The 13,066-nt window shown below is 33.7% G+C and overlaps 1 protein-coding gene across 1 annotated transcript in view; it reads left to right on the forward strand.

Annotated features, from left to right (window-relative positions):
- The window catches only part of LOC150092290 (glycogen debranching enzyme), a 461,626-nt gene that overhangs the window by 78,899 nt on the left and 369,661 nt on the right, over positions 1–13,066 (forward strand). Inside the window, exon 7 of the mRNA XM_090414998.1 lies at positions 11,053–11,185. Within this exon, the coding sequence (XP_090271124.1) occupies positions 11,053–11,185 (133 nt within the window). The remainder of the gene's footprint in view (positions 1–11,052; positions 11,186–13,066) is intronic.

Consider the following 13,066-nt stretch of genomic DNA (forward strand, 5'->3'; position numbering starts at 1 on the left):
CTCAATTATATCACCTCCACTTTCTTCTGTTTGCTAATGTCTGCAGTTTACAAATTCTCAATCTGTCTTCATAATCAGTATTCCACAATCCTGATATCATTTTTAACACTCTCCTTTGTGCTCTCTCCAATATATCAGAATCACAATGGAAACCAGGAGACCAGACCTACACACAATAGTCCAAGTGAGATCTTATCAAGACCTTGTAAAGAGGAAAAATGAGATCTATATCTTTACATTGAACGTTCATTTCAGCATTGCAATTTTCTTTTGAGTTTTATTTGCGATCTTTGCTACATGGCCTCTGAACTTCAAATTCCTATCTACTAACACTCCAAGATCTCTAGCCTCACCAGTTTCTTCAAGCACGATCCTGCCAATATAATACAGCATTGAATATCTAATCCCACTCAAGTGAATGACTTCACATTTACTGACATTGAACTGACATCCATTTTCCCATGTCCACAATTCCAGCCTATTCAAATCATTCTGCAGGTACTGCATATCAGCAGCATTCCTGATTACCCTACCTATCTTTGCATGTCAGCAAATAGCTTCATGTCACTTGTCAAATCCTTCCCAATATCATTAATGTACAGAACGAATAACAGTGGACCAAGCATTGATCCTTGTGGTACACCACTGGTTACCTTAAATCTTGCAGACTCACATCCGTATACCACTTTTTGATATCTGTCAGTCAGCCATCCTCTTATCCACGCTAATATTCTATAATCCAAACCCATATTCTCCAATTTATGCAACAGTCTACCATGCTGTATTCTGTTAAAAGCCTTAGCAAAATTCAAAAGTATCATGATGTATGCATTCCCCTAATCTACTTCATTGGTAACATTGTTATAGAATGTGAGCAAGTTGCTAAAACATGACCTTCCCTTAGCAAACCCATGTTGCTCATTGCAAAGTAGATATTCATTGTCAACTCATTTCTGAATGCGAGCCCTAACCAATTTTTCCAAAATCTTCAACACTCCTGAGATACTAATTGGTCAATAGTTGGATATATCAGTCTTTGCACCACCCGTGTGCAATGGAATTACCATACATTCTTTCTATTCCTGCAGAATCTTTCCTGTTCTGAGACTTATATTAAACAGCCTGGTCAAAGGAATAGCCAGTTCATCTGAAACACTCTTTTAGCACACATGCTGATATCCCATCAGTTCCTATTGCTGAATTTTTATTCAGTTTATACAACAGCTCTATTACCTCATCCTCATACACGTGAGTTTCTTCGTCCAGCGAAGAGGTAGCAGTGAGCTCAATGTCACATACACCAGGTGAATAGCTTTTAGCAAAATAATGGACACTCATTAGTTGGACAATCTGTTTTGCATCTGTAACCCTCATGCCATCTGCATTTAGAGGAGTTATTCTTTCATATTCATTTTTTCTTTTACTTGCAGCATATTGATAGAATTCTTGTGGTTGTCTTCAGTATGCAGAGCCAGTTTCTTTTCATACTCAGACTTAGCTTTCCATACAACAGTTGTGACTATTCTAGTTTGCTGCTTATAATTTTCATAACAGAGATCATCCTTATGCACGTGGTATTCCTTCCACGTCATCCTTTTCTTATGAATCTCTTGCTTAATAAGATTACATATCTATTTAACTCCTACCCAATTTATTCTTCAAGCTGTCAGGACACATTCTGATATCGCATCATTTAAGTATTGTTTTAATGCTTGCCATGCACTGTCAATATTCTTCCCATCCATCCATAGATAGATAGTATGAGAGACAGAGAGAAGGCCTCAGCTCTTTTATATCGTCATATAGACAGAGGCTATCAGTTTTCCTTTTTCACCAGTCTCATAAAGATAAATGACCAAAAGACCAATAGAAACTAAACTGCGAAGATAACTGATAACCCGGTGGTTAACCTTATCTGAGTTTACCGCCTTGAGTTGGTCTTCTCTGCCTGGGATTGCTCTCCAGTCATCCCTGCAATTAACTATAAGAGCACATTGAATTAAAAGGATGGAACTATTTAAAAAACATCTCATAGTAAAAATGTGAGTTCTAATCAAAAATTTGATATCTCCTAGAATACTTCTTTCTAAATACATAATATTCTAAAGCATTTGGATGTCATATTGCTGGTTTTCAAATCCATGTTTTTTTCTAACCTTCCATAAATGGTATTTTAATTCATTAATTATAAAATTTAAGATTCTCTTCCCATTGCTGACAGGTGGTAGGTACTGCAAAAAAAATAACTTGTTCTGTTGTAATTGATGAAATCTTCCCAACACATTACATAATTTGTTTCAAATTATGTATCTCATTTCTGCTTTGAGCCTCTTATTGATAATGTGGAAAAATATCCTGTAGTCAGTATTAGATAGAGAAATAGATATTCAGCTGCTGATTAAACTGTGATCTCTATTAGGTTTTGGATTGAGGGTCATATGGCTTGCTACAAATTCACTTGGTATGTGTCCTGATTAGAGAAAAGAATTAAATAGCATAACTAGAATGGGAAGAATAAAATCCCTGGCCTTGCAGTAAAGTTCTGTCCCTAGACCATCATTTGGGAATTTTCTTGTCTGGCATTCTTTATAGGCTGTTGTAACTTCAGATGCTGTAATTGGTCTGTGAAGCCCATCAGTGAGAGCCAGACTGGGAAAAGATACCAAGGTGTTATAGCATCTGAAGTTACAACAGTCTATAAAGAATGTCAGACCTTACTAATAAAATACTCTGGATGAGTGATAGATGTTAAACGTTTTTTTTTTTAACTTGGTTTACTATAAATTATATAGCAAAATAGATCTTGGTTTACTATAAATTATATAGTAAAATAAAATAGATAAAATAAAATCTTTTAAACTATAAATTATATAGTTTAAAAGATCATTAAAAAAGAAAATTAAATTAAAAAGCTTTCAACATCTATCACTCATCCAGAGTATTTTATTAATAAGATCTGACACCTTTTAACTATTTGTATATGAGAAATATATGACTTCTGCATTACCTCAATCTTGGTATTTCTTCCCAATCTGGCTCCTACTGATGAGACCTCAATAAAGATTGAAACCAGTCTGGGTAGTGGCCCTTCCCATTATGCGTAGCATTATACATATTCGAAAGGGTATGTGCATTATGGGATACATATTAAGGCAATTGATGTGGTCATTAGCCTCTATATACAAGTAGCTCAGACGTGAATATACTTCAAGTGCAAACATTGGTTTGCTTATTTGGATAAAGAATTAAAATCAAGAAATACAATTTCTTGGCATCTTTAATTTATATATATAAAATATTAGTTTGAATGACTATATACCGAGAATGAAAAAGAAAAGGTTTAATATTAAGATACTACTAGTTTCGTTGAATAAATCAACTTCTTCAGGTATCACAGGCAAAGAATTATATAAAATAACAGCAACATGATAAAATTACATCAACAGATCTAGTATATTTCAAAACAGTACAAAACATAATAGTACATTTCAAAACAGGAATGCATACAGGAGTTCCCACTGAAGTTGACTACGTGCGTGAGCTGTCACAAGAATGTCAATACTGGACAGTGGCAACGTGTGTGTCAGGAAGATTGTAGCTAAGGCTGTTGTTAACATGGGATGAATCGAGCAATATTTCTCTAGATTCGATAATCTTTCTTTCGAGTTCATAATAACACACATGGATATTAGAAGTTTGCAGCCAGTCTACGAGGTGTTGGCGACCTTCATCCGAGTTAATAGAGAAGAGAACGTGGCTAGAGAGCGCGCTGGTCCTGGTCCTATTGTAGGATATGTCCCTTTGGTGTTCTTCCATACGTAAAAGGATGGATTTAGCTGTCTGGCTATAATATGGTTTGCCACATTCACACAAAATCTTGTAGACTCCTGGATATAATAAATTTAGTTTAATCCTTTATCCAAGTGTGGGCAAACAAAGTTTGCACCTGAAAGTATCTTCAGGACTAGGGTAAGATAGTACAACATCGGGCAACTCGTTGCAAAGGTGGAGCAAGATAACATCACTCTTATCTCGGTATCTTCCATAATGCAAAACACATCTTGCAGATATGTATAATGTTATGCATTAAGGGAAGGGCCACTACCTAGACTAGTTTCGACCTTTATTGAGGTCTCTTCAGTGGGAGCCAGGCCCAAGTGGAGATACCAGGCAGAAGCATTAGCAAGGTCATCTCTACCTATAGGAGTTGCCAAATGGTATGCCACCTTTTTATTAAATTACTCTGGATTTAGAGATTTGGCACGCCATTTAGCAACTCCTATAGGTAGAGATGACCTTGCTAATGCTTCTGCCTGGTATCTCCACTTGGGCCTGGCTCCCACTGAAGAGATCTCAATAAAGGTCGAAACTAGTCTGGGTAGTGGCCCTTCCCTTAATGCATAACATTATACATATCCGCAAGGAGATGTGTTTTGCATTATGGGAGATACTGAGATAGGAGTGATGTTAGCTTGCTGCTACACCTTTGCAACGAGTTGCCCGATGTTGTACTACCTTACCTTAGTCCTGAAGATACTTTCAGGCGCAAACTTTGTTTGCCCACACTTGGATAAAGGATTAAACTAAATTTATTATAGTCTAACCAAGTGAAAAATAAACTTTCAACAGACTCCTGGATAGGAAGATGTTTCACTTTAAGTCTACTTAGTATGGAGCGAAGTTTTGGAAACGTAGTAAAGCAAGTTCTAATGTTGAATTTCTTAAGAATTTTTTGCCAGTTTTTGGGAGAGAGAGATGATGTATGGCAATGATTTAAAAGCTCTTGGGGGAGAAGAATCTTCAGTAGCACTTGAGCAATGGAAAGAGAAAAATTTTATCAATCTTTTTAAGAGAGAAACCATTATTGACAAAAGTCCTTTTTAGTAGATGGAGTTCATTTTCAATTTCTGTTTCATCTGTTAGTAAAGATCTGGCTCGATGTGCCAGGGTTGAAATAATACCAAATTTTTGTGGAGGGTAGTGATGGGAAGAAGCATGAAGGTATCTGTCTCTGTGTGTGGGTTTTCTAAAAATGGAGATTTTGATATTTTCAGCGCATCTCGTAAGTTTTAAGTTCAGAAAGGGGAGACTGTCGTTGGATTCTAGTTCATAGGTAAAATTGATTTTCTCATGAAACTTGTTGAAGTGGTCTAGAAAAAAATTGAGATTGTTGACACCGTGTTACCAGATGAGGAATACATCAGCTATATAACGATACCATATTTTGGGTTTAAGAGTCGAGGAATTAATTGCTTTTTCTTCAAAATCCTTAAGAAATATGTCAGCAAGAATCGGAGAGAGCAGACTGCCCATAGCCAATCTTGTTTTCGTATTTGAAGTATCCTGAATTTACACAGTGAGAAAGTAAGGAAAAGTATTTCTTGTATAGTTTGTTCTGAAGAAGATGAAGGACTTCTTGAGTAGGTACATTTGTGAAGAGAGAAACTATATCGAAACTTGCCATTAAATCTGATTTGTTGATTTTGATGTCTTTGATTTTGGACATAAAATCAACTGAATTTTTTTTATGTGAAAAGGAAGATTTGCTGATATATTTCTAGATACTAGAAGTATCTTACATTAAAACCTTTTTTTTTTTTCATTCTCGGTATATAATCATTCAAACTAATTTTTTATAACAATTTCTACCGAGTAAATATGAACGATAATATATATATATATATATATATATATATACACACACATACATTTATAAGATTAAAATTTAATGAAAAATAGTGGAACTGGCAGAAGAATTACAGCAGTACTGCATCAACATGGTTATTATGTAAAAATCTCAAATAATCATGATTTATTTATTATGTTTGTTTTTCCATACAATAACATATATATATATTGTTGTAGTAAGGATTGACTCGGGATGTATGCATTTATAAGATTAAAATTTAACTGACTATAACCCGAGAAAGTATAACAAAAACCTTTAATAAATCACGACTAGTTTCATCGGTATTCAGACTTCTTCAGGTGAGTAAGAAATAACATAAGACTTATAAAAAATAACAAGGTAAAAAACATGGACTTTTCAGCTTAATAAAAAAGAAGCAGAATAGTAACAGTCATATTTGAATAGGTGATCATGTGCTGCTGTTGGCATGAGTAGAATGTGTGTGACAGCTAACTTTAGATCGCCAGTATTGGATTACTATGCTATGTGAATCAGGAAAATTGTAGCTTAGATTGTTGTTCAAGTGTGACGGGTCCAGAACTATTTCGTTTGATTCTATAATACATCTTTCAAATTCATCCTTGCAGATATATAAATTGGTTGTGCGGTTCCAGTCAACTTGGTGTGGCCGTTCTTCGAGGTTAGAGTTTGGGGAGAAAAGCACATGACTGCAAAGGGCACTCATTCGTGTTCTACTGTAGATGTCATGTCTATGTTCCTCAAGACAAAGTGAAACAGATTTATCTGTCTGGCCAAAATAAGGTCGACCACAGTCGCACACAACTTTATAAACACCAGGAAAATGCAGTTGGTTGTGTTTTGGTTTTGGTCAACTCAGAAAAGAATGAAGTTTTGGCAGAGTAGTATAGTCAGTCTTTATGTTGAATTTCTTCATAATCTTAGATAGTTTTGGGGTAAGAGAGCTGATAAATGGTAACTGTATATGAGTGATAGGGTTGGATTCATCTTCTTGTCGAGGTTGTTGGCATGGTCTCAAACATTTAGTGATGTTACAAGATGAATATCCATTATTTAAAAAGATGTTTTTCAGGAAGTTAAGCTCTGTTTGAAGGTCTTCTTCTGTGGAAGTGAGACATCTTGCTCGATGGGCAAGGGTGGAGATGATGCCCATTTTCTGAGGAGGGAAGTGATGAGAAGAACCATGCAAATATCTATCAGTGTGTGTGTGTTTCTATAGCTACTTTAAAACCTAAACTGTGGTTACAGTTTAGGTTTTAAACTGTAACCACATGATGACTTCTTCCTTATCTGGGAACATGGTTTAGAGGAACTTCAAAACTTCCTAAACCATTTAAATAATCAACATCAGAACATTAAATTAAGAGGAAGATTACCATTCAAGAATTTTCAAAGAAGCAGCCTACAGTCGCCCATTCTACTGTAAACCTTAACAGAAACCAAGGCCTAATACTCCCAGAGATATGGAAAACCCTAATCAGAACCTTAAAAACGGAAGAAATGAACTTTAATACAAACTACAGAAAGTTCCTCAGCAACAGCTAGCTGATCTTGTACACGCGATACGTGTTTCACTCATGTTCGATACTATTTTATTTGTAATTATTCTAGTCAGTTTTTTATTCTTGTCAGTTTTGCAGTTACGCATAATCGTGAGATTGTTTAAACCTATATGTAAGTGCCCTGAAGATGCCAACAGATCAGTGTGGCGAAACTAGTTGGTTCAGTTAATAATATTGATCAACACTTGATCGGTAAACCAAATATTATTATTTACTAATTTATGATCAAGAAAATAACCTTCATGATGAATAGATGTCAAATGTAGATTTTAGTTATATTAAACTAAAGTTTTTATTCAAATACGGTAGTTGTCTCCATAATTTTCAAAAATGTATTCGGATCACCGTGTGAGCTTAAAAGAAAGTATTATATAGTCATACTTGTTGAGGTTTGGAGTATGTTTTAAAGCTTCTGTTGATTTCAAAAACAATTTTCTGACGTGTATTGACTTCTTTGTAGCACTTTTTTCTTCCAATTGATCCTATGTGAAGTGATATCCAAGGCATGGTCTGCTAGACCTCACTTGCCATAACGATAATGCTGGATGTATTTTTTATGTTCACCCAGGCAGATGTCAACAGTTCTTTCTGTCTGTCCATAGTAAGCCCAGTCACAAGAACAGGGTACTTCGTACACTCCTGGATGTGATAAAGAAGAGAGTTGCCACTTTGACATAAGGTTTAAATACAGTGTGTAGCTGATAGATTTTTAGCACTCTAGATATCTTTTCAGATGTGCCTTGAATATATGGGATGATGACAGTTTTGCTGTGATCTTGTGTGGTAGGAGGGTATATCTGGGGAGTTTTAGTATTTTTTCTATCCTATGGAGATTATAGCCATTGGCTAAGAAGGTGTGACATAAGTGAGTTCAGCAATAAGCGCATTGTCATCGAAACAAATTGCTCTAGCTCTGTGAGTTAGTGTTTATAGGATACCATACTGTTGAGCTGGATGATGGTGTGACTGTTTGTGCAAATATCTCCCTGTATGTTTGGGTTTTCTATAAACAGAAAAAGATAAGGAACCATCTGGAAGCAGTGTGATTAGACAGTCATTAGCTTCCTGTTCCATTGTGAAGTGGATTTAGGATGTTGGCTATTTAAATGCACTAAAAATGTATCCAATGTGTCTGGACCATGTGGCCAAATAGCAATAAATAATTTTTTTAAACTAGTCCCACTGTTATACCAAATTGTTTTTGTTTCATATACTGTAACAATTTGTTTTTGTGCTATGAAGACACTGGATATAATACCAGCAAAATATCAGTAAATAAGTTAATAAATATTATGTTCTTATCATTCTGTTTTATTATTGATACTGTGAAAATACATAATAGATAGGAACAGTGAAAGCATCAACTGCATCCGAAATGGAAAACAGGTGCAATTTCTGGTGAAAGTGATAAGTTAAATATGAAAACAGAATAAGGAAAGCTATCATGCTAGGGAATCAACTGAATAGTGTATGGAATCATCATCATCATCAGCTATTTTCTGCCCACTGCTTGATGAAGGCCCCCCCTCAAAGTGCTCCATTTCAATTTTGTTTTGAGCTTTTCTTATGCCACTGCATTCCAGCCATCTCTTTAATCTCATCCTTGCACCTTCTCTTTGGTCTTCCTGTAGCTCTTTCCAATTCTAGGATACCATTCAGTTATCAACGTTGTCCATTTTTGAGTTTACTTCTTGCAATATGACCTGCCTTGCCATTTGGATCTTTAAATGGGTATTATAATGTCTGTTACCCTTGTCTGAGCTCTGATCCAAGTATTGCACTTTCTGTCTAGAATGGTAATACCAGTTAATGATCTTTCCATTTTCCTTCCAGGTAATCCTCAACTTGTTGGTCAGTTTTTTAGTCAAAGTCTATGTTTCACTACCATAAGTCATGACCAAAAGTATAGAACTGTCAATTATAATGCTTTAAAGGCAGACCGGGTTGCTTCCTTTGAGTGCTTCATGGTGTTTTCCAGAATCTATCCAACCAAGTTGAATTCTACATATAATTTCTTCTTCTTCACAGTCTCCGTGTACTGCGATCTTTTGTGCTAGGTAAACATAGGATGTTACTACATCAATTTCCTGCTGTTCCATATGGCTTTTTGGTGATGTGTTTATTATCCCTTATTTTGCTTTGTCTTTGTTCATTTTTAACCCTTTCTTTTTTACTTTCTGCATGGAATAAGAGATAGAAAGTGGGTGGCCTAAATGCCAAGTAGCTGTGCACAGTGCAGTGTTGTTCAAACTAATTTTAACTTATGGATCTGAGATCTGGGTTAGAAATAAAATATTTTGTATGTCTATCCCCTTTGTGGGAGATAGTACTTTTTAAATCAGCTAATCTTTCCTAATGTTTTTTTTTAATTGTGTGTGCATCTGTGTGTGCATATATATATATATATTATTTTAATTTTATTTATTTATTTATTTTATTTTATTATTTTTTAATAAGCTAGGAAATTTAATGACCTTTTTTTAGTTATCTTACATTAGCTACTTAGGTGTCACCTTTTGGAATTGTCAGTTATTGTTCTATCAGCTTTGTACTGAAGATGCCTGTGAAATACTTTATTAGTATAATTTTCTCCTTTCAGGAGAAAATTATATTAATAACTAATGATTTACGTGAGTTAATTCCGGTATTATATTTATTTAAATATGCAATTTTTGTGAAAAATCAGGTGAGTGAACAGATGCCATTAATGGAAGGATTTTGTTAAAAATGAAGATATTTGGAAAACTTGAAATTGTTAGCATGCAGGAGTGGTGTGCGTGCAGAGCTAATCTCAGGTGGTATGCTAAAATAAAATGGAAAAGAAAACAGTTAGCAAAATGAATGTTTGATCCTAGATGCCAGGAAAAAGCTCTGGAGAAAGATCAAGATCTGGGTGTGTTAACATAATTAGAAGTGCCTAAAAGACTGAAATATAAGATCTGACAATGTTGGCATTTTCAGTAGAAAGTTAGTAATAATATAAAATTTTTTATGTAGTACTGTCATGGTATCCTCTTTCAAAGTACATATCAGGATTTTAAGATAGCTGTTTGATCTATGGCATTATGTGCAAGTTTTCATGTGTAGTCCTTTTAAGTGTATGGAATCATATAATAATTCATTTAAAAGAAGTCACCAAAGAAACCAAAATAATTTTATAAGGTATTTTTTAATAAGGTATAGTAAAGAATAATGACTCAAAAGTGGGAAATAATATATTGAAAGGAAGGGGGTGGATTTTGTGTATGTTTGTCAATGCATTCAGTATCAATGTGAAATCAATGTAACATAGTAGTGAAACATCAATTGTGTGAATAAATGTGATTTATTTTTTTATTTTATAAGGTATTTTTTTTTTTAAAATACCATTCAAAAATGTATAAATTACGTGAAGCATTAAATTCATTGAATGGAAAACTCCTGGGATCATAAACAGTTCAACATCAGTTTGTTCTAGCTAACAGTTTGGTGATCATAAATAAGATTATATTGCTCTCTAAGGCAATATAATCTTATCAAGCTAAAATGAATTTTATCTGGTTGAAATTTGTTTAGTTAAATTTGTAAAGCTTGATTCTAATTTTTTTCTTTCATTTACAAAGCAAAAGCAAATTCCCTGAAGAAATTAAATAGTGAATATTGCATATTTCATTTAGGAATGTGTGAATAGAATATAGACATATATATCAGTAGCAGTTATAAATGATTTTGTTATTGAGATGCCTTTTACTTAACATGAATAAACATAGTATAACTGATATCACAACTCTTTTCAATTATAAATTATCAGTGAATTAAGATGCAGTATTTTTATTCCTTCAGAAAATCTTGGTGGGCCAAGTCCATTTCAGCATGGAGAAAATAAAACTTTAGAGGTGATTCAAGATCCAGAATATAGGCGATTTATGAGTAGAGTGGATATGGATATAGCTCTTAGTATGTACAATATTGTTAGGTAATTTACCTGTTTGTTTGTTTGTTTTTTAATTCACATAGTTTTATTCGTATTAATGCTTCTTTAATATCTCTAAGAAAAAAATATAAATTGTTAAAACAAAGGGGGGGGTAATAATAAACATAAAATTCAGAAAATGCACCATCTATAACTCATAGTGATCAAAGAAAGAGTTTATTATATTGAAAAGTATGCTGCATTGAATTTGATATCTGTTAGGAATATTTAAATGCTGATTTGAATTCATGTTGTAGCTTAATAAAAGAAAGCAAGCATCTGTAAAATAATAAAAAAACTTATAATTTAAGTGATTCACATAGCATGCTTCATAAATGAAACAACTATATATTTTTATTTGGTTAGGTGTTCACAGATGTGAAACTACTCTGCTTATTGGAGGTCTAAAGCGACTTTAAATTCCTTTTTGGTATCTAGAGCAGTGTTTCAGTATTAACCACAGTACTATACATAATATAGATTTGCAACTGTAGACATAGGTTTCTGTGGTTAAGCAGTGCTGTAGGTAGTTTTCGGTATTGAGACCACATTATAATATAAAGAGTTTATTAAAATAAACAATTAAAAAATCCAACAAGTTGTGTGCATCATAAGACTTACATCATCAGCAGTAATGGTACATAAAAGTTCTACACAACAAAAGCTTATTGACGATTAATTACACATCTTAGATTTTTTTTTATAACTTCAAAACTGTTAAACGAATTGATAGATTTGCAATATTGTTTTGAGTAAACAATTAAAAAAGAATGCTTACATTATTTGATGTACTAGTTATACATAAAAAAAAAAAATAGTTATAAGTCCATTGAAATTGAGAAATTTCAATTATTTCACTATCTCTTTATGGTTGGCATTATTTACTTACTCATTTCTCTTATGCTCTACATGATAATGATGTCACTAAAATTTGTCAAGTTATATACAAATTATATAGGAACCTGATGTTTACAAGTTAATCAAGACCTCCCCCCCTCCCTCCACCCACCAACACTGTTTTCATCAGGAAACATGGATGAAGAGTAGAATACTAGCTACATAAAATAATAATAATAAATGACATAGTTACATACTCAATACTCAAAAAACAATATTTTTATTATGCGGTAACAGTGGCACACCCAGCGGAGGTGTGACAAGGCCCCCCCCCCCCCAAAAAAAAAAGAAAAGGAAAAGGGAAAAAAAACACTAGAATATTTTCCAAAAATCTTTTCCTAATTAAAATTCATTTTTTTTATTTACGTTGTGTCATGTCTTCTATTTCTATACTACTTATGAATTAGCAATCATTGCAGATGCTCAGTGATAGGTTGTATGCAATGCACAGTGTGTATTCTCAAATCGTCTAATCAGCTCAGGCTCCCCTCCCCCAAGATTAAATCCTGAATATGCTACTGTGCAGTAATCACATTTACAAACAATCGTTTGTAGATGTCTTCTCATATACTGCTAGACTAGAAAGAGAAATACAGAACAAATTTATTTCAGTTCTGAATAGTTTTAGGTTATACTTTATAAAAAAAAAAAAAAACTACTAGTGGCCTTTCAAATAAGATACAGTAGGTGGGATGACAGAAGTGGTTGGGAGTTGCATGTTGGATTGCAAATTGGTGATGAATGCTTACATTGATACACAGAGAGAAGTAAAACTATGAAGATTTTAGAAAGTTTCTCTAAACACTATAGCATTACATTCTCCATTGTTATTAAGTGGATCTAAGATTTACATAATATAAGCAGTTGCTCACAGGGAAAATACTATTCAGAAAAAAGCTTCAAACTTTATAAAATATTAAATATTGAATAGAGTTGAAGCTGTCTTTGGGTTCAGGTTTTATTTAATTTTAGTGTTTTAACTGTGTG

The sequence above is a fragment of the Typopeltis vanoorti genome, chromosome 26, assembly GCF_054136105.1.
Source record: "Typopeltis vanoorti isolate ZY-2024b chromosome 26, IOZ_Tvanoo_1.0, whole genome shotgun sequence".
NCBI classification, from domain to species: Eukaryota; Metazoa; Arthropoda; class Arachnida; order Uropygi; family Thelyphonidae; genus Typopeltis; species Typopeltis vanoorti.